Source organism: Mustela nivalis, assembly GCF_964662115.1.
Source record: "Mustela nivalis genome assembly, chromosome: 9".
Classification (NCBI taxonomy): Eukaryota; Metazoa; Chordata; class Mammalia; order Carnivora; family Mustelidae; genus Mustela; species Mustela nivalis.
Genome location: NC_139028.1, coordinates 99,631,065 through 99,653,202, shown reverse-complemented (window position 1 = coordinate 99,653,202; position 22,138 = coordinate 99,631,065). Strand labels below are relative to the sequence as shown.

Genomic DNA, 22,138 nt, shown 5'->3' with positions numbered 1-22,138 from the left:
CAAAACTCTTTAACGTGGAGGAAAAGGTAATTTATTTCTATAATTGGGAAGATGAGGCGGCTTGATTGAAGACCTCCGCCGAGGAGAGCTAACACTGGCTGGCTGTGTAGTGTGTGCCTGTCCCTGAAGGATGCTCGCCAAGGCTCTCCACGAAGCTTCCCAGGGTGAACCTCAGGATCGGTGCTTACCTGAGGGGAAGTGACTTTGTGCCGTAGATTATTCCTTTCCGGGAAGGTCAATTATATACCCACCTCTGAACACTTGCTGATCGTGTATCTTTCCCGGTCAAATGTATCATGCTAATAAGCTCATCAACTATAAAGCCTAGTGATGGCTTGTTTCTCCCCTCACCGTGCCTCTGTGGAAAGGAAGAAAGATGAAGACCACCCAGGACTCGAGAGGATCAGATCCAGAGTTACCGTCGGCTTCTGAGCTGTCCACATTAGTCTGGTTTTAAAGAAAAAAAACCAAACAAACACTCCAGACCTATGTTGCTCATAAACAACTTTTATTTTTGTTCTCAGTATGTGCCCTTGAAGATTCCAAAATGTCTGGAGTTTCTGATTCTCCTGGGACCAGAGGTAAAAGCATTGTACGGAAACACTCAACCTTGGCGCATCGCTCTCTCCCGAGGAGCTAAGTTTGAAGGCCTCAGAGAGAGGGAGTGGACACTCACACCTTATTCTGAGATGGGTAACACAGTGAACAAAGAATTAGTAAAACATAGATTCAGCGTAGAGGGCTTCAAATATACATATTCTATATATATAAACCTGTTATATAGGATTTCAACTTATTGGTTTCCTTGTGATTTGTAATTAAAGCACAAATGATATAGATGTTGTACACTGCTGATTTCCCCTTCTCAGCACCCCCCTCCCTCCCCAACATAAATAACATTACAAAGGTCAGGTGATCCTAAGAGTTTTTGTTGTTGTAAATATTGTTTTTTTAAAAATCATTTCCCCTTCCTCCCCTGCAAACTACCTCTGAGGGTTTGTGACATAGCAGCATGGAACGGACGACGGGGGACGGCACGGATCTACTGGCGAGCGCGCACAACGTTGCTTCTCACTGGCACCGGGCGGGCTTCTGCATTTCCACTGACAACAGAGGCTACGACAGGAAGCAGAGGATGCGCAGCGCGCTTTGTCCTCCGCCAACGAGGAGGAGGAGGAGGAGGTGGCGGCGGCCGGCTGGACCACTGAGAAAAGCCCTAAAGGCATCGAGGTTTTGGAGACAGAGCACAGCTCCAGAAACGTCTTGGCTCAGTATTTACACGGTATCTTTCCGCTGCATTTTCCTTTTGAGAAATTTGTGTTTCTGAGGTTGGCTGGGGGGGAAAGAGGGGACTTCAAAACAAAGACAAACCGATTCCCACATACGTAAAAGTCCTGTTGTAAGTCCTACTCAGTTATTTTCACACACATCATTAAAAGTAGATACTGACAATGATTGGTTTCTTTTCTTATTCTTTTTTTTTTTTTTTAAAGAGTGTGAGAAGAGAGAGAAATGAGAGAGAGAGAGAAAGAGAGAGAGAGGGAGGAGGGTGCACTAAGGCGAGCGCCGTCCCTTCTTTAGCATTAAGTGACACTGGATGGTCTGGATTCGGTTCTTGGCTGGAACGAACTCAGGCTGCAGCTTCAGCGTCGATTCATACCACACGAGAGCTTTCTCAAACTCCTCCTGTGAGGGGCAAAGGGACAGAGGTGAGCGGGACACCACCCCGTGGCTAAGCATGTACTGTGACTTCTTTCTCCTCGAGAAGCACCTCTGTGCTAGGAGCATCCTGCAATGGTTTCTCAATGGATCAACATCTCTGATGGTAGAACTCCGGGGTCTGGAAGGGAACATCACCCCCAAGGCACAATATCACCACCACCCCCTGAGAAGGGGAAATCAGCAGTGTACAAGGAAAGGAAGGCAGAGCCCAAGAGCCAAAGGGGAGGGGAGGTTGACTTTACAAAGATCTGACCCAACAGTGAGGGCCACATGCCAGGCACTGTGCTGGGTGCTTTATGAAAACCCTCCATTTAATCCTCACAGAAACTTCTAGAACTGTGCCAGGCAAATGCTCCTTATGCCTCTGCCTGAATTTTCTACTATAGCTAGAAAGATGGCAGTTAAGTGTCTCAAAGTTAGGTGCTATAAATTTTGAAACTTTTTTGTTCTCCCTAGCATTTAAAAATAATGAACATTGTTTGGAAACGATCGCTGTCATACTGAAGGCGTTTATCTTCTACTTAGACCAATACTCTGAAAGAAGAGCCCAAACCAAATGGTTAAGTGACGCCTTCTAGGCAAATGAGAGGCAGAATTCCTCATTCATAGTAGCAAATTTCACATTTACTGGGGACAAAAATAGATTCTTTGATTCTAAGAAGCAGAGAAGGAATTCTGCACATTCAGCAATACCTACCTGGCCAAATTATACTCGCTGCCTTTCAACTCAAGGCTGACACATAAAACTTCCAGCTTCAAGCTGCTCATTCTATTAACCTTTATTGAGAGCACCTTGGGAATCGCCCCGTGTGGGGCCCCAAGCTATAGATGAAAATGCATGGCACGATTCTCATATTAAATTCAGCTATGACAGCTTCTAGAGGACCCCTGGGATTTCAAGTTCTGAAATCAGTCCTTGTTTCTGACCAGAATGAGGGTTCTGGATGATGGCTTCGCCATTTTCTCTGGAAATGGTACCCCATGAAACTAGTGGCATGCCGCCATCAGGGGACATATGATGAGCACCTAGTGTGTGCCAGACACTGTGAAGTGCTAGGGACAGAAAGACGATGAGGAATCTCTTCCCTAAGGAGCACACTGTCTGGGGGAGAGACAGATACTTAAAAAATTCTAAAACAAGGTGAAAAGAGAGACATGTACAGGGCATTATGAGTGCAGTGATAATAGGCACCTAACCCCATCTGAAAACAAGGGAGCATAGGTGAGTCTGCCCACGCAGGTTTTCTGGAACGGGTGAAGTCTCCAGAAAATTGTAGGTCAATCTGACGCCACTGTCAGTGTGAAACTCACGAGGAGGGGCCACACAGTTGCAAGTACTTAGATGGGTTTCATGTACTGTGTTTTTTTTAAAGTTTACAAACTCCTTAGCCATAAAATATGCCTTTGGTGGGGCTAGCAATGAGAGGCACAAAGCGTACAGGAAACTGGAGGACACTGACACCGTCAAGGGAGTTTGAAGGCACAGGTGTGCCTGGGGGAGGCAGCAGCGGAGGTGATCTGCTCCGCCCACACCAGCGACCTCACCATCGCCACGTAGACGTTGCCCAGCGTGAAGTGGTTCACGGCGAAGTGTGGCGCGATCTCCACTGCCATGGTGGCTACTATGACTGCATCGTTCCAGAGCTTGGCGTTGTGCAAGATGTTAGCCAGGCTGATCAGGGGCACGTCCTGGGAAAGGAAGGAGAAGGCTGAGAAGGAAAGGATACTGATTTGGGGGCTTTGGTTCCTGGTGGTCCTGACCATAAATAATGCAGTAAGTTTCTCCTGGTGAGTGACTGAGTAATGCAACCTAACCTGCCGGTCTTCTGTTTGCTACTGGCCCATGACCCATGGGGAGATGCATGAAGACATAAACCAATGCATTACTTGTTTCTTTAGGAAAGTCTGGCCTCAAAACACAAAGCAGATGAGTCAACTAAGTGAACAGTCTGCTTAGTGAAATTGCTGGTTTACTACTGGGGCAGTAACTCGTTGTGACTGGTAATGAACAGTAATGGCCAGTTCACAGATCACAGTCCTGCTGTCGGAGAGTCCAAGTGTCTTCTGCAAGGCCCATGGCATCATCTGATTGAAGCAGGGGCCGGCAAACTCTGGCCTACAGACCGAATCTAGCCCGCTGCCTGTATTTGTAAGGTTTTATTGGAATGTGACCATTCCTGTTTTTACGTATTTCTGCGGCTGTTTCAGGCCAGCATGGCAGAAGGGACTTGGCTCCAACAGAGGATGTCTGGCCCACACAGCCTCAATTTCTTATTGTGTAGCCCTTTGCAGGAAGGGTTTCCTGACCCCTGACCTAGAGTGTCCTCTGGCTGAAAGTACAGAGCACAGAATGATGGGCAGAACAAATAGCAACACTGTGACCAGCACAAAGACTTAGTCTTTTAAGTGCATCCAGCAAGCACCACCTGTATCACACTGTACAGGGTTCTCCAGGATACAGAAGCCCTAGGGACAAAGGACCCACCTGTGTCCTTACCGGACACTCACAGAGTGAGATCATTATATGAGGTCACAGAGCTTTAAAACTCGCCTAAGGTCACAAAGCCAGCAAGAGGCAGAGCTCCCGCCACCATTCCAAATGCTGCCCTTACGAGCAAACAAGACCCAAGCTGTGTCTTCAGAAAGTCTGAGATGTGGAGGCGAATGCAGAACTCAGCGGTGTGGACACCACTGTGCTGTTGAAAAGCTGAACGTTCTCAGTCATCATAGCAGTAACTGGCATTTTTGAAGATTGATGTGACACTGAGTTAGCAGGGCTTTCTGTTTTTGTGGAAAAAGTGAAGTCAGACAGAGACCAGGAACTGGCCCATGTATAAGAAGAGGTGGAAACTGCTTCAGTTTCAGGGTCTGGAAACAAGCTCAGATCAGCAGTACACATAAAACAAGTGTCACAGGCCTCCAGGTCCCTGGGTGTAGGCTAATCCCAGAAGGACTTGCAGGGTGATGGCCTGCCTAGGCCAGTGTATTTGTTGTACATTGGGTGGCTCTGCACACAGTGGAAGGGGCATTAAATGATGGAATCTTGAAGACTTTCCCTTGTTCCCATTTGCGGAGGCAGGGAAGGCAAGGGAGTACGTCTCACCCCCAGGCTTGCAGCAGCATCAGTGGGGTCGAAGGTTCTTCCAGCCTGTGCTCGCCTCTTGCCACTACCTCACTGGCTGTGCACGAGGAAAGCTCGTTGAAACCTCATAACAGGAAAGGACCAGGAGACAAATTCGCACCTCTGAGTCCCACTCACCTTCATCTGGTGTGGAGCATAGTGGAGGGCCTGGCGGAGGCAGTCGATTGCCTTCTTTCCCTGGCCTTTCACTCTCCAGTAGAGGGCTGCCATGCTGGAAAGGACCCAGGAGGTCTGGTTCTACAAAGGAATAGTTAGTTGAGGCTGGTGTCTCTTAAATATATATATAGCAAAGGACTTCTTGCCTGTGATACAAATTACAGATACATTCCCTCAGTTTTCTGATGTTTGCTTTTGGACCTTTCGTTTTTTTTTTTTTTTTTTTTTTTTGCAATGCAGGCTTTGATTTCTACATAGTTCAGTTTGTTAATTTAGATGGCTTCTGGATTTTTAGTTGTAGCTGACAAGGTCTTGCTTACTTGAAGGTTATCAAGAAATTTTTATATTTTCCCCCCAAGAATGCCACCCCCCCGGACTTTTCTAGTTTCGTTTTTTTCACATTTAAATCTTTGATCCATTTGAAATTTAACTTGGTATAAAAAATATGGCTCCACCTTAAATGATTACTAAATTGTCCCAATAAGATTTAACAAATAATTCATCTCTCTTCACCCAGTGAGATGCTACCTTTACCATATACAAAATTTCAGTACTTACTTTAGATCTAATTTTGGATTTTCCTGTCTATTTCATTTGCCCCTTTTGATGGATGGTCTCTAACTCCCGACCATCACAGAAAACCTGCCCTGATTTTTGCTATCTTATTTCTTTCTTCCAATATAATTCTTTGGTCATTTTATTATTCTTCATTGTCAGGGCATATAGTATTTATATTGTTCTATCCCCATTCCCCAAAGTTTGTTTTCTATATTGGTTTTGCAGTTAAACATTCATGGACCACTGACATGACTTTTGTGTGGTTTCCCCAATCATGTCGTGGTTGACTGAGGTTCAGCCCAGTCCTGTTGGTGGGAACAATATTCTTTTGAGATTGTTGTTATTGCCTGAATTGTGCTTCTCCAAGACACATCTCAGCCACTCGTACCTCAGAATGTAACCGTATTTGGAGATAAGGTCTTAAAGGAGGTAATTAAATTAAAATGAGGCCCTCAGCGTGAGCCCTTAATCCAGTAAGACTGGATTTATACAAAGGATTTATAGAAGAGGAAGAGCCACGTCAGGGTCCTGTGTGCAGAGGGAAGGCCCGGTGGAGGGGAAGCAAGAGTCTCTGGCCACCGGCAGCCTGAGGAGGGAGGCCTCAGAGGAAACCCATCCTGTCGTCACCCAGATCCTGGACCTGGAGGCTCCAGAAATGCGAGAAAACAAATTTCTACCATTTAAGGTCCCTAGTCTGTGGTGCTTTGTTACGGTAACCCTAGCAAACCGATATAATCATGAAAGTTCAAAACTTTCTGTCTTCAGCCTTCATACCTGAAGGACAGCTGGCTGGATAGAAAACCATGGCTCATTCTTTCCTTCCTTGAATAATGTGTTGGCATTGTTCCATCGCTTGCTGGCATGGTTGGCTGCTGCAGAGAAATCCGAGACTGCCTGATTTATTCCCCCTTCTCAGTGACTTAGTGACGTGGTCCTTTTGATTGGTTTCTCAAAAGGATTCTTTTTTTAAAACTCAAATTATCTTTCTTTAATGCCAATATTTCACACATACAAAAGAACATGTTTATGTAATTATATATACATAATAATTATATGAAAAAATATACCCCTATGCTATAAAACATAAAATAATGAATAGCCCACACGCTGCCGCCCTGGTCTAGAATGAACTTGCAGCCAGCCTATGTGTTCTTAAACAATTCCAGCCTCTTGCCTTTTCTCCACAGGCACACACTATCCTAAATGCTGTGTTTCTTACCCCATCGCCTTTTCAAAGTGTTCTGTCACACACACACACATTTCCTTCAACAATAAAATACTTAGTGTACTTCTTATGCATTATAAAAGCGGTCTAATGTGGTAAGGAGTTTTCTGGGACTTGAACTTTTTCTTTTTTTTTAAAGATTTTATTTATTTGAAAACAAGAGAGCAATCAAAAGTAGGCAGAGCAGCAGGCAGAGAGAAAGGGGAAGCAGGCTCCCTAACAAGCAGAGAGCCCGATGCAGAGTTTGAACTCAGGACCCTGAGATTATGACCCGAGCTGAAGGCAAAGGGTTAACCCACGGAGCTACCCAGGTGCCCCAGACTTGAACTCTTTACTCAACACTCTATTTCTAAAATTCATCCATGTTGTGTGTAGCTTTAGTTCATTCAATTTCCTTGCTGCATAATGAAACGTCCATTAAGTGAATATATTACAATGCATTTATCCCTTTTCGGGATAGGGGCTCTGAAATATTTCCTGTTTAAAAGTTTTCTGTTGCAAATAAACGTGCAGAGTTTCTCTAGTCTAGAGTAGGTACCTATGGGTAGGTTTGCTGGTTCACAAGACACTGTAAATGTCCAACAGAACAAGAAAATGGCGACTTGTTCCGTAGAGGTGCTGTAACAATCTACAATTCCATCAGCAATGTTTAGAAGTGCTTCTTGCTTTCTAGCCTTTCTAATTCTTGGTGTCATCAGTGGTGATAAAATAGCATCTTACTGTGGACTTAGTTTGCATTTCCTGGTCATTAGTGAGACTGATACTGTTTCTTGAGTTTATTGGCCACGCACATCTTTTTTCAGTGAAACGTCTGTTAACATCTTTTATGTATCTTTCTATTTTATTATTTATCTTTCTCACTGATTTGTTTCTATGTTCTGCGTATCAGCCCTTGCAGGTTGAATGTGTCATACATACTTTCTCTCACTCTGGCTTACCTCTCTTTGATTTAAAAAATGTATTTAATTAAAAAAAAGTTTAAACTTTAATGTAGGTGAACTTAGTCACATTTTCTCTTCTAGTTAGTACTTTAATATCTTAAGAAATCATTTTCTATTCCAAGGGCAGAAAGATCATCTCCTACATTTTATTCCAATTTTTAAGGCTTTGTTTTTCATACTCCAGTCCTTAATTCACACGGAATTCCTTTTTTGTATAAGCTGTGAGGTGAGGATGCATGAGCTCAGCAATTGCCCCAGCAGAGCTTCCTGCAAAAATCCCCTCTCTCCCTGTTGATCTTCCACAGCCCAATGTATGTCAGTATGTTTTGGGGCTTTCTATGTAGTCCCTCTGGTCATTATTTCTGTTTATCCTTGAGCACAACGCATTATGGTATGTTTTATAATTTTTCATAAAAGTAAGGCAATTCTCACCTTATTTTTTTTCAAGAGTGTCATGTCTATTCCTTACCCTTCCATATTAAGGTCTGCTTTTCAAGTACCATAAAAAAAAAAAAAAAAAAAAAAGAAAGAAAGAAAGAAAGAAAAGAAAAGAAAAACTTGTTGCTATTTTGTTTATAGTAGCATTGACTCTAGAAATCAAATTAGGGAAAACTGACATGTTTATGATGTGTGTTATCTTATCCATGAACATTATATATCTTGGTTTATTTAGGTCTTAAAATGCCTTTCAATAAAGTTGTATTACTTTGTGCAGTCAGGGTTTACAAATTTTTTGTTAGATTTATTATTGGGGACCTTATATTTTTGTAACAATGGAAATACTTTGAAAATCATGTTTTCTAATACCTTCTGTTGCTGTATAGAAATGCAACTTATTTTTATTGACTTTACAGGCAGCCATCTTGATAAAAATGTTATTATTTCTAAAAATTTGTAGATTCTTTTGGGTTTGCTATGTAGATGATTACATCATTTCTAAATTATACTTTCGGTTTTTTTCTTCCTAATACTTACACTATTTCTTTCTTTTTTGGTTTACTGTACTTGCTACGACTTTTGGTACAAATCTGGAATAAAGTGGTGATGGTGGGCATTCTCTTTCCTGACTTCAAAGAATTATTTTAAATATTCTCCATTAAGAATCATCTTTGCTGAAATATTTTGTTGATTCTTCTCACCAGATTAAGGAAGTCTTTGTCTATTCTCAATTTGCATTAGCTTTAATGAATGGTACTGCATTTTATCAAATATAATCTACTGAAATAATTTCATAATATTAATCCTTTAATTTGGTTGATGAAATACAGGGTTTTCCTAGAGTTAGACCATTTTTGTATTTTTTGGGATAAACCCAACTGGATCAAGGTGCATCTTGTAAAAGAAAAATATATCCTGTCGGATTTTGTCTGTTAAAATTTGGCTTATGATTTTGATACCTATGTTTGTGAGTGAGCTAACAGTATTATTTTTTTCTCATTTCTTTGTCTAGTTTTGTTTTCAAGACACTGGTCTTGTCTCAAGCAATTAATTGGGAAGTTGTTCCCTTTTCCGCTGTCTAGAGGAGTCTATTTATATTGAGATGGTGTACTTCTTAAGTCTGATAGAATTCACTTGTAAAATCAATAGGCTTTGTATCCTTTGTGAAGAGATTTTTTTAATGTACTGCTGCAATTTATTTGAGTTATATTACCAAATCAATTTGGATAATTACATTTTTCTAGAAATTTGTCTTCTTTACAATTGTTTTGAAATTTATTGGCATAAAATTGTTAATTGTATCATTTTCTTATCTCTTTAGCTATAGTTTTGCTTCCCTTTTCCCTCAATATTGGTTATTTGTACTTTATTTCTTCTTGATTAATTTTGCCTGAGCAGTGCTTCAAAGAAACAACTTTTAGATTGTGGATCTCCATTCTTTGGTTTCACTGATTTCTGCACTTAATAATAGTACTTAAAAATGCAAGAATCAAAAACTGGTAGAAAATAAAATATATACAAATTCAGAGTTACAGCTGATGATTTCAACATGCTTCTCAATGACGGACAGAAGAAATACACAAAAAAAGTCAGTAAAGATAAAGAAGACATGAACAATATTATCAAACAACTTGACCTAAATGACATTTCTAGAATACTCTAACAGTAAAAGTATTCTTTTCTGAGGTACATGGAACATTTACCAAGACATATCATGTTCTGGATCATAAAACAAGTCTGAATAAGTTTAAAAGAACGTAAGTCACATGAACTATGTTCATTTACTGCAATAAAATTAGAAATCAATTAAAGAGAGAGATCTGGAAAATGCCCAATAGTTGGAAACCCAAATAACATACTTCAAAATAACTTACAGATCAAAAGAGAAATTAGGAGGAAAATTATAAACTATTTAAAACTGAATGAAAATATGTCAAAATTTGTGGTATGAAGCTAAAATAGAATTTAGAGGGAACTTTTAACATTAAACACCTGCCTTAGAAAAGCAAGGGATCAAATAAATAAATCTACACATAAAGAAACTAAAAAAAATCCCAACAAATTAAATCCTAAGAAGCAGAAGACAGGAAATAGTAAAGATAAGAGCAGACAACAATGACAGAGAAAATAAAAACAACAGGGAAAAATCAATGGATTCGAAACTTTGAGTTCTCGGTTCTTTGAGAAAATCAATAAAATGGATAAACTTCTGTCAGTCTAATCAGGAAAAAAAAAAAGAGAAAAGATACAAAGTACCAACAACATCAGAATTACAAGAGAATATGTTACTACAGATCCCACAGATGTTAACAGAATTAGAAAAAAAAAGAATTATGAACAATTTTATGCTAATAAATTCAACAACTTGGATGAAGTAGACAAATTTCTTTAAAGATACAACTACCAAAACTCACTCAAGAAGAGAGATAATTTGAATATTTACTAAAGAAATTGAATTTGTTGTTAGAAATCTCTCACAAAGAAGAATCCTGGCCCAGATGGCTTCACTGCTTAATTCTATCAAATATTTAAGGGAGAAATAATACCACTTCTGTATAAAGTCTTCTGGAAAAATAAAGTGGAGGGAACATTTAACTCATTATACAAACAAATAACAAAACTAGACAAAGCATTACAAACACGGAAAACCACACACTAACACACTTCATGAATATAGATTCAGACACTGATTGGCTTATCAACAGTGGGGAACGGTATTTATGTCGGTATTTTTTATTTCTTCCAGTGGATCATCTTTGCTTTATATTTTTGAGATTACTTTATTGGGTATGTGTAAGTTTAGAATTTGTGTATCCTGTGAATTAAATCTCTTATCATTATATAGTAATTTTCTCTGCTCCTAATAATTTTTTTGTTTTGAAATATATTTTTCAGGTAATTAATAACTATACATTTCTTTTGATTACCAGATATCTGGTATATCTTCTTTCCCATTTTTTTCAATGTTTGCATTATGTTTCAGGCATGACTCATTAAATCTTTAAAAAATTTCCGATTTGACATTATTTTGACTGCTACATTACAGAATTTTTTTTTTTTAAGATTTTATTTGAGGATGCCTGGGTGGCTCAATTAGTTAAGCGGCTGCCTTCCACTCAGGTCATAAACCTAGGGTCCTGGGATCAAGGCCCACATTGGGATCCCTGCTCAGCGGAGAGCCTACTTCTCCCTCCCCCTTTGCCTGCTGCTCTCCCTACTTGTGCACTCTGTCAAATAAATAAATAAAATCTTAAAAAAAAAAAAAAAAAAGATTTGAGAGAGTGAGAGAGAGCACCAAAGCACAAGTGGGGGAAGGGGCAGAGGGAGAAGCAGATTCCCTGCTGAGTGAGGAGCCTGACCAGAGGCTCCACCCCAGGGCTCTGGGATTACAACATGAGCTGAAGGCAGACACTCACCAGGTGCCCCTTATTACAGATTGTTTTTAAGATTGTCTACTTCTTGGCTTCTATTTGTTCTTATCACTTTTTGTTACTGTTGTTCTGACCCTTAAATGCTTTTTTTTTTTTTTTTTTTTGCCACTTCTTGCACTAATGTTTTTTTTTTTTTCTTTTAATCCTCCCCTTCCTAACTTATTTTATCTTCAAAGGATTGGGATCTGCATTCTTTTTAATGGTTAACCTTAAATCTTTACGCAATATTGGACATAAGTTTAAGCAATATGTTAACTCATTCCTCCTAAATATTAAGAGGCCTTTTGAACACTTTAACTCTGATCATCCCACACTCAAATGTGTATTGTTTTGCATAGTATTTCTGTTTAGTCATTTCTCTTAAAAATCCCACAAATTATTGTTTTCTACAGACATATTTGCTTGGGTTTGCACGCATGTACCATTTTATTTGCTTAGCAAATCTTCGGTCTCAGACAATCCTTCTTTGGCTTTCATACAGAAAAATTCGTTTAGGTAGGACTCCTGGTAGTAAACTTTTTCCAGTTATCTTTAAATGTGTTTACTCTTCTCTCATTGTAAAGTACACAATTCTAGGAGGGCCCACTATGTTTTCAAAACTATCACCTGGCTTAGATAGGTGTTTTGAGAAACGGGCTGTCATTTTGACCATGATTCCTCTGTAGGTAATCTGTCCCTTCTGCTCTTCCTAAGGGCAGAGGTCTTTGTCTAAATTTTTCCTCACTGATTTATCCCAAGCACTTAAAAAGTCTTTGGTATACACTAAGCCTCGGCGACATATTTGTTTGTGAGTAAATTCATGCATGAACGTTGCGGTCTTTATCAAGTGGTCAGATGCAAATCCAAAATTCTATAATTTGTTCTGTGGTACTGTGGCTAGAACTCTGCAAATCATATTTCTCCTTTGTTAGCAGGCTTCTTGTCAGGGTCTGCAAATGTGCAACCTAGGAAACTGAAAGGCAAGAGGGAGAAAGGACTTTTTCTTCCTGTTTGCCTGTTGCACCTGTCAGCGTCATTTGAGCAATGGTGTTTTGCACTCCCAGACCCAGCCTCACTGCATCCCTTCAGCAGCCAGGATATGCTCCCTCTTCAGAAGCCAGAACTCCCACTTGCCAGAATTCCTGTGAACGCTGAGATTTTGAAAACCCCACTGCCTGCCTGTTTCTCTCATCCCTAGGCTTGGGTGCCAGGCCCAGCAGTTGGTATTTCTAGTTTACTGGAGTCAGGAGTTTCCTTTTTCACCCTCTCACAACAATGTAATCAATTCTCAACCTTCAATTTGCTCTTCTGAATTACCTAATGTCGTCTCTGTTTCCCTGACAGTGCCCCGACTGAAACAGATGCTCTTAAGATACCTTTGTTTTTGCTGACTTACTATGACGTAGCCAGGCATGGATTTCTTTCTACTTATCCAGGTTGGAAAATGGCATGCTTCCTGAATCTGTTGATTCACTCACCGTCTTGTCTCTATAATATCTTAGGTAATTTTTTACACAAAGCTTGCATTCACTATTTAATTGTGTCTAATTCACCCAATGAGTATTTGACTTAAATAAATATAATTTTAGTTTAAGAGATGTCAATTTGTTTTTTTAACTTCCTCATTTCTGGTATGGTATTTGTTTGTTCACCTTTGAGATAACATTTTAAAAATATTTTATAATGATAAATTTCAAATATATACAAAAGAAGACAATAGTATAAGAACTTCCATGCACTCAATGATGAGCTTCAACACTTATCAACTCATGGCCACTTATGATTTCCTCTAACCCCTCATCCATATTAATGTGAAGCAAATCCCAGACTTCACATAATTTCATCAGTAAGTTTTCCATGTGTGTACCTCTAAAAGATAAAAACTCATATTTAAAACAAGGTTAACAAAGCTTGCTTAAAATATTGAAAATTATTTTTTAGTATCATCAATAGTCCTGTTTTCCCTGGCTGTCTTATGCAAGTTCATTCTGCTTTTATAATTTGAATCATAATCTAAATAAAGTTTGCATGTTGCCATTGGTTAATGTGTTCCTTAAGTGTCTTTTGATACCGAGGGTTCATCTTCATCTACTATTTAACATTCCTGTGGAAGAAATGGGGTTATGTATCCTGTAGTTTTCCACTGTCTGGCCTCTGCTGATGGTATCCCAGGAGTCATTTAACACGCTCCTTTGCCCCTGTATTTCCCACTAGTTGGTAGTCAGAGGCTTGACTGGCCTCAGATTTGACTTACTGAGGAGGGAGGGTGGCCAAACGCTTCACAGGTGGTAACATGAATGTCCAATGGTACCCACACGCTGAGTGTATTTGTGAGGTTAGTAGCGAGTGATGATCACTGCCAAAAATTAATTAGGAGCAGCGAAACTGTAATATTCTAATTTTATTATTTCTAGTTTACTACTTGGAATACTCCTATAGAGAGACTTTTTCTCATCATTGGATCATTTACCCTAAAGTACAGTTCATTTAGAAAGAAAGCAAACATGCTGGTTATTTTTTCATATTAGGAAAAACAAAACAAAACAAAAACAAAAACCCAAGTTTGTTCCCATGTATCTTCCAAAACCAAATCCTCAGCGTGAATTTGGGAGTCTAAATATCGTTTAATATATGTGATGTGATCTACCCACTCAGTTGCGTCAAAGTGTTCCATCTTTGGCCAATGGGAACATATTCCAGTTGACTCTGAGTTTTTCTGACACAACCTTTGTTGAGTTTGGGAGTCTCTTTGCTTGCCTGGACTTGGTAGAAGCCATTTCTCCAAGGAATTCTGGCTCCTTTAATGGAAACTAGTATCTAAGAATCAATATCTAGGCATAAAGTGTGCTTATCAATACTGAGTTACTCACTCATATTAATCTTTTCAGCAAATAAAGTTAGGAAATGTGTAAATATATGAGAAAGTTTTGCTAGTATTTTTAATTCACGACTATAGACATTTACTTAACATCATCATTCTCACACTTTTATGTCCTTTACCCATGGCCAAACTCTAGTTTGCAACATTACCAACACAATTATTCATTTATTTTGCATTGCATACACCTACAATCTCAAGACAATATCAATATTTCTAACAATAGTATTATTGAAAACGAGTAAGGTTTTCTTTTGTGCGTAGGGTAAGTATCCCATCAGGGAGGTAGTCAAATAATGGTCTTTTAAAGTCACTTGGAATAGTTCCTCTTGGTATGGTTTTATTACCAACTGAATATGTGGTCGGGCTCACTTAATTTTACTTTTAATTAGGAACTGCCTTATTAAAATTTGTTTTGATATTAAACAAAATATTTGTTTTCAAAATCAAACAAAAGATACTATCGAGTCAAGAAAATCTAGCTTCATGCCCGATCTTTCCCAACCAATTTCTTTCTTCCCTCCACAGAAAACCATTTAAAAGTATTTTTAAAAGTTACTCTTCCATTTTAAAATATCTGTTTCTCGGGGCTCCTGGGTGGCTCAGTGGGTTAAAGCCTCTGCCTTCGGCTCAGGTCATAATCCCAGGGTCCTGGGATCGAGCCCCGCATCGGGCTCTCTGCTCAGCAGGGAGCCTGCTTCCTCCTCTCTCTCTCTGTCTGCCTCTCTGCCTGCTTGAGATCTCTGTCTGTCAAAAAAATAAATAAAAAAATCTTTAAAAAAAAAAAAAAAAGAAAACAATACTATAAATTATTTCAGTATTTTAAATTTTATGAGTCAGTTTATGATTAACACGGTAAATGGTCCACATGCATTTTGAAAAAAATTATTTTAAGTGGGTTCTATCTTAATATGGGGCTCGAACTCATAACCCCAAGATCAAGAGTAGCATGCTCTACTGATTGAGCCATATGCTTTCTTAAAAAAGAGAATTATGTCACAGTTTAATGAAACATTATATAAATATGTGAAGTCAAATTTGTTTTTTAGGAAGATGGTCTATATTTTTACTTTTTTTTGTCTGTTTAGTTCTACCACTTACTGAGAGAGGTTGATGTCTATTATGATTGTAGATTCATTTGTTTCTGTTTAGATCTGCCAATGTTTAATGCTTGTCGTATATAATTTGAAATTATCTTATTGGTTTCATCAAACAGATTTACAATTTTGTATATTCTTGGTGGACTGATCTCTCTATTATTATTAATCGTCTTTTTTGTAGTAATGCTTCTTCCTGTAAATTCCACATTGTCTGAATGTTGGCATAGTTAAACCAGCTTTCTTTTGATGAGTGTTTGTATATCTTCTTCCCATCTGTTTAATTTCAACCATTTAATATCTTACAGTAAAGTGTGTTACTTGTGAACAGCACATAAGTGGGTTCAGTATTTTAACCCAGTCTGATAATGTTGGTAATCTAATTGGAATACTTAGTCCTTTTGTATTTACTGTCATTAATTACGTATTATACTTATCTCTAACACTTTACTATTTGTATTTTATTTTACCCATTTTTATATTTTACATTTAATATATATTTCCATTTTATATTCCTTTTGTCTTCCTTTCTTAATTTACTGAATTAATCAAATTTTTTTTTATTATTCCATTTTTCCTTAACTTTACATTCTTCAACTGTTCTTTTAATGATGAGCCTAGAAACGACAATATGCACCTTTAAACTATTCCAGACTAAAAATACAAATTATTACTTTAATTCTTCTACTTCCCTGATAAAGCTAAAACCTAACACCCTGCCCATGTGTATTCATGGGAAAATTAATCTTATGTTAATCTTTTAGCTGTGTTACCCTGGAAACCTAATAAAGGTAGAATGCCAGCCATGTTATCAGCCAACACACTTAGAGTAAATACAACCTGACTAAACTGCAGTGGATGGGGAGGACTGTGACCATTCCCCAGTGTGACATTTCTTGTCCCTTGCTGGAACTCTTGCACTCTAGGCCCAGTGGACTCTTGTAAAAGTTTTTGGTTCCTGCATGGAACTTGCGACTTCTGAACTAGGGTTGTTCCCATACTCAGCTCATGTGGACTTGATCCCTTGTTGCTGAACTGTCACTTGGGGAAAGGGGCAGATAACTGTCCCTGGGCCTGCTGCCAGACTGCTAGGGGAATTCTTGGAAAAACTCATGGAAGCTGCATGGCTGGTTTACTGGGTTTCCTACTCTATCCTTCTGACCGAAGGCAAGACCACAAGTGCCCTACTGAGTTGTATGAGTATAAAATATTTATCTAGCTGGCCCTAAATCCTCTGGCAGTGGATACCGCAGAGTGGTAGCAGCAGCAGAATGGACTTTCATAGCCTTGGTTCAATGTGGCCAAGGCACTGTGACATAAAAGAATGCCCAGGGAGACGCAGATGAAACTAAAGTCTCAGTGCGGAGCTAACTTTCTCGGGGTCTGATGGCAGAAGTTTGACATTGTGTGATAGAGGATAAATCTTTCCATTGTGGGACTAGATGAAAGCTGAAGACAAACTTGTGCCAAGAGACTGCCCACTCCTCTCCTCCCCACTGTCCATGAAATGGAAGTGACCAGAAGCACAGCTGTAAGTGGGCTGGCTGGAAAGAATGACAATTGTCTTGGGGTAGCTGATGCATTGGGGTCAAACGGGGCCCTGATACCCGGCAGGGGGTGGGGAAGAGACTCGAGCAAGCTCGACTCCATGTTTGTGAGCGGGGCTGGACTAGAAAAGAGGTGGAGCAGCTGGGTCGGTCTGGACCGAAACTGGGTTGGCCACAGATCTACTCAGCATGGAGAGGTGCCCACGAGCCCCTAGCAGGGGGAGCAGGGGACGGAAGTAGAAGAACCACTCTGCACAAGCACACAGGTCGAAGAGGGCTAAGTGGCGAGCTGGCACACAAACTGGCTTCTTGGCAATGGCTGTGGTGTGCTGCACGTCTGGGGAGGCAGCGCTGTCCGAGCAGCTTATGTGGGAGCGACCTCAGCGGCAACCTGAGGCGGCGTCTCGAGGGTTTAACCTTCACTTGGGGACTAATCAGTGTCATCTGCAGACACTTAAGGAGATAATGAATGGCAATGAAAACTACAAACTCCTTGGGCTTTCCAAGAAATGACAAATGATAATGACTATTTTAAAAGCTGGAAGCAAAGAGGATATGGACATGCTTGTTCTTCTGTGAGTGATAAATGAGAAAGGGGTGCTTTATTTGTCATCACTGTCATTTTCTAAGGCAGCGGTTTCAAAATGTGATCTTCTTACCAGCAGTATCAGCCAACAGCTTACTAGAAATGTCCATACTCAAGCCCAGCCCTAGTCCTACTAACTCAAGAAGCCCAGCAAACTGTGGACTCTAATAAGCGCTCCAGGTGATTCTGGTGGACCCTAAAGTCTGAGAGGAGTTGTATTAAAGTTAGTAACTCAAGGTCATGGAGATTGGTCTGTGAGCCCACAATGGACATGGTTACTAGATTAACCTTCTAGCTCCATTTTCCTGAAAACCTAATAAAGGGAGAATGTTCTCTTACCAGGCAAAATAGCTTATAGTAAAAATGACCTCAGTTGGTAACTGTAACTAGACTAGGAGAACTGGAAATAAACTATGAACACCTCATGAAAAGCCAGTTCTGAGTTTCAGAGTACCGTGGTTCTTATAAAGAGCGAGGCTCTTTCCAGGACTCAAGGAGCTATCACAAAAGATACTGGTTTTTATATGGAACTTGGAACATCAAAACCAGGACAGTTCCCATAATACATCATTTGACTTGTTCTCTTGCACTTGAACTGTGGCCTAGCAGCAAAGGGTAGCAGGCAGAGAAGGGTCGCTGGGCTAAGCAAGGACTCCCTCTGGAGGGACACACCTGATGCTATTACACTTTCCCATCAGAAGCTACTACTGTCATTACTTTGTATGGTCACACTCATTTATATTTACTCTAATATTTACCCTTTCTGTTGCTCTCTGCTTTTTCCTGTTTCCATCTGGGATAGTTTTTGTTCTGCCTGAAGAAATTCCTTTAGTGATTTTTCGTTCAAGTCTGTTTCAGTTTCTGGTGGTCTAAGATCCTTAAACCTTCATTTTTGAAAATAGGTATAATTTACACAGAAATGCTCAGATCTTAAGTAAAACATTCACTTTTGACTACTACTAAATATACATTTCCAACACTCTACAAAGTCCTTTCAGGCTGCTTCCCAGTCAACCCTCTCCCCACAAAGCAACAAGTGATCAGATTTCTAACACCACAGGTGAGTTTTGCCTGTTCTAGAATTTCATATAGTTGGAACTCACATACTAGGTACTTTTTTTGTGTCCAATCTCTTTTATTAGTGTAGTATTTTTGAGATTCATCAATATGCATGTTGGGCCTTTCTTACTGAATCCATTAGTATAATTAGTATCCACCATGTAAATACACCATTGTTCTTCCATTCTTCTATTGATGGGCACCTCAATGTTTTTCTGGCTATTATGAATAAATCTGCTGTGAACATAAAGTATTTTGTGGACATGTATTTTCATGCCTCTTTGATAAATATCTAGCACTAAAATTCCTGGATCATATATGCTTAATAGACAACCAAACTTCTCCAAAATGTCTGTATGGTAATACTCCCAACTGGCAAGTCCCAACATGAGAGTTCTGGTAGCTCTGTAGCATCTCCCACATTTGCCATTATTGATCTTTTTCATTTTAGCTCTTCTAGTGCTAGGAGTGCTTCCTGCTTCAAAGTCTATTTTTTTCTGATGACAATGTTGCTCTCTTTTTTAAATTGTTTGCATGGTATATATTGTTTTCCATCTTCATATTCTCAACACTTCTGTACCTGATATTTAAAGTGTTTCTCTTATAAGCAGTATATAGTTCGATTAAAAAAATCCATTCCATACTAAATGCTTCAATTACATAATCTTTTTTACCTAACTGCTGATACGCTTGGAATCTCTACTTCCTATTTTACCATTTGCATTTTATTTTTATGCACCCTTTCTCTTGCCTGACTTTCTTTAATCAAATGTTTTACATTATTCCATTTTCCTTCTGTTCAATTACATTTTAAAACCATTGTTAGTAGTTAGCCTAGAGCTTAAAACTGTATTCTTACTTATCACAGTCCTATGCAAATTATTACTTTAGCACTTGGCTGATACCAATTAAACCTCAGAACTTTTCAACTCCATTTACTTCCCTCCCATCACCTGTTATTGTTACTGTGCACTTTAGTGACACGTAAAAGCGCGGCACTTCAGCGCCCTGCAGCTAGGACTGTATGGCTACTGTTCATTTCCATTTGTCTTCGCGGCGTTCTTCATTCCCTCTTGCGTGTCGATATCTCTATCTGGGATGTTTTCCTGAGAACGTTCTTTGCTATTTCAGTGCAGGCCCTCTGGTGTCAGATTCTCTGAATTTTCTTTTCTCTGAACCCATCTTTATTTCACCTTAATATCTGAAGGACATGTTTGCTGGTATAAAATTCTAGGCTTGCAGTTTTTCTCTTCCAGCTTGAAAGATGTTGTTACACTGGCCTCTGGTTTCTATCATCTCTGCTGAGATGCTGTCAGTCTTGTTGCTCCTCTGGAGGGACCCGCGGTGTGTTAAAGATGGGCCATGCATTCTTTGTCACTGCTAGCACATGGAGGACGTTTCCCCAGCCTTTGATTCCAAGCAGGCGCCAACACTCTGCACTTGGACAGAGTGGTGCCGTGGCAGTTCTCGCTACGCACAGGCTCTCGGAGGCCTGAGTGCTTCTGCTCTCACCCTTCTGGAGCCCCAAGACATCATGGAGAAAGGTCCAGCTACCCTGCTGGGAGACAACCAATAGCTGTGCCCAGCTATTCCACCCTCTCCACTGGAGGTTCAGACACATGAGTGAAACCTTCTTCGGTGGCCAGTCCCAGATGAGTCTCTACACGTCTTCAGTGGCATGAATGACTCCAAGGGAGACCAGAAGAATGTCCAGCTGAGTCTGGCTCAGACTGCACAGTCTTGAGCAAATCGCGGTTTTGTTTGAAGCCAGTAGATTCTGGAGTGGCTTCTGAGGCAGAAATGAAGAACTGAAATAGTGTTTGGTGTTCAGAATAGAGTGCGGCCATACCACACACTTAGAACCTGTGGTGTTAGTTCTAGGACTGGGTCGACTACAACTGCTGAGCAGCAGTGAGACTCTTCACGGAGGCTGGACGAGCACGGAGGAAATCAGGACGGGAGGCTGGAGACAAGGGGCGGACTTGTCTATTGGTAAAACATTGAGGCTGTATCTTAGAATACAGCAAAAATACCTAACCAAGTTGTAGATCTGGCTAGGAAGACTTCCAAGAAGAATGGTGAGAGTGACAAAGGGTTTTTGAAAAGCTATTAAAAGAGAGAGCACTTTAGAAACTACAGTTTTGGGGCAGGGTTTAGAAAAACTGCTTTCAAGCTGGGACTTGCAGGGTTAGAAAATGAAACTTTTTCGATTGTCAGCTTCTCCAATCAGCACGAGATTTTAAAGTAAAAAAAAAAAAAAAAAAATCCAGAAAGTTACCAGTAAAACTATGGCCTTGGGGTCAAGCTCAAATCAGAAACAAGGCAGCAGGACCTTTTGTTATTCCTGCCTCAGAAGGATATAGATGTAAGCCTCATAAGGCTCTCACAGACAAAAAGTGCCTAAAAATCTTAAGGTATTTACACCCTGGACTCACATTCAAGGTAGACAGGGACCTTCTTGAAGAGATTTGAGATGTGGGTTCTGTCTGCAGTGACTTATCAATTGAAGGTCTACAAAGTCTTTTTTTTTTTTTTTAAAGATTTTATTTATTTATTTGACAGAGGGCGAGAGAGATCACAAGCAGGCAGAAAGGCAGGCAGAGAGAGAGGGGGAAGCAGGCTCCCCACTAAGCACAGAGCCCAATGCGGGGCCCGATCCCAGGACCCTGAGATCATGACCTGAGCTGAAGGCAGAGGCCCAACCCACTGAGCCACCCAGGCGCCCTCTACAAAGTCTTTTAAAGGGGTTGTGCCAGTTTGGACTAAAAGGGAGAGAAAGGTGGGAAGCAAGACGAGTGAGCTTTTCAACGGCAAACACAGGCCTTTCTTACAGAAAAGAAAGACCACTCAGAGAGGAGGGTCAAGAGTGGAGAAACAGATTAAGGAACCAAGCCCAGGAAACCAAAATGGACCATAATCAAGGAATATACCTTGTAATGCAAGTCATCAGGGGAACTGGTGACATACGGCCAGATGGGGTTCAGAATCGACACAGAATGGTGATGCTATGTCTTTCTCATTTCCTGTGTTTAAAACTACCATGACTTCCCTATTCCTGCCACACTGCCATGTAGTGCCGGAAGCCCAGTAGATTCTCATTAGGTTATAGTACTGCTTTAACATTGTATATTAATAAAGTGGAGAGATACTTAACCATAAAATAATTAATTTTAGTTTTACAAAACCCCCTTTTTACATAAAGATCACACAGAAACGGATGAACAGTCTTAGAAACGCAGAATATGTTCTCCAGGCTTCTATGAAAACGCAGTTTTGCAGATATTTTGTTTCATTATTTCAAGAGAAGAAGGTATTTAAAGTTGTGTTTCCCATCTACAGCCTGAAATACCAACTACTCTTCACCACCAGAATACCCGAC

The 22,138-nt window shown here is 40.0% G+C and overlaps 1 protein-coding gene across 3 annotated transcripts in view; it reads right to left on the bottom strand.

Moving 5' to 3' along the window:
• Positions 1-487: 487 nt before the first annotated feature.
• TTC17 (tetratricopeptide repeat domain 17) overlaps positions 488-22,138 on the bottom strand; it is a 117,632-nt gene continuing 95,981 nt past the window's right edge. For 2 of the 3 annotated variants that reach the window (XM_082684023.1, XM_082684024.1), the window contains 3 exons: positions 4,982-5,101; positions 3,268-3,411; positions 488-1,686 (listed from right to left, as the gene is read on the bottom strand). In XM_082684023.1, coding sequence (XP_082540149.1) covers positions 1,555-1,686; positions 3,268-3,411; positions 4,982-5,101 — 396 coding nt within the window. In that variant the 3' untranslated portion in view covers positions 488-1,554. Of the gene's footprint in view, positions 1,687-3,267; positions 3,412-4,981; positions 5,102-14,507; positions 15,214-22,138 lie in introns of those variants that run through there. The other variant, XM_082684025.1, reaches the window with a different exon arrangement.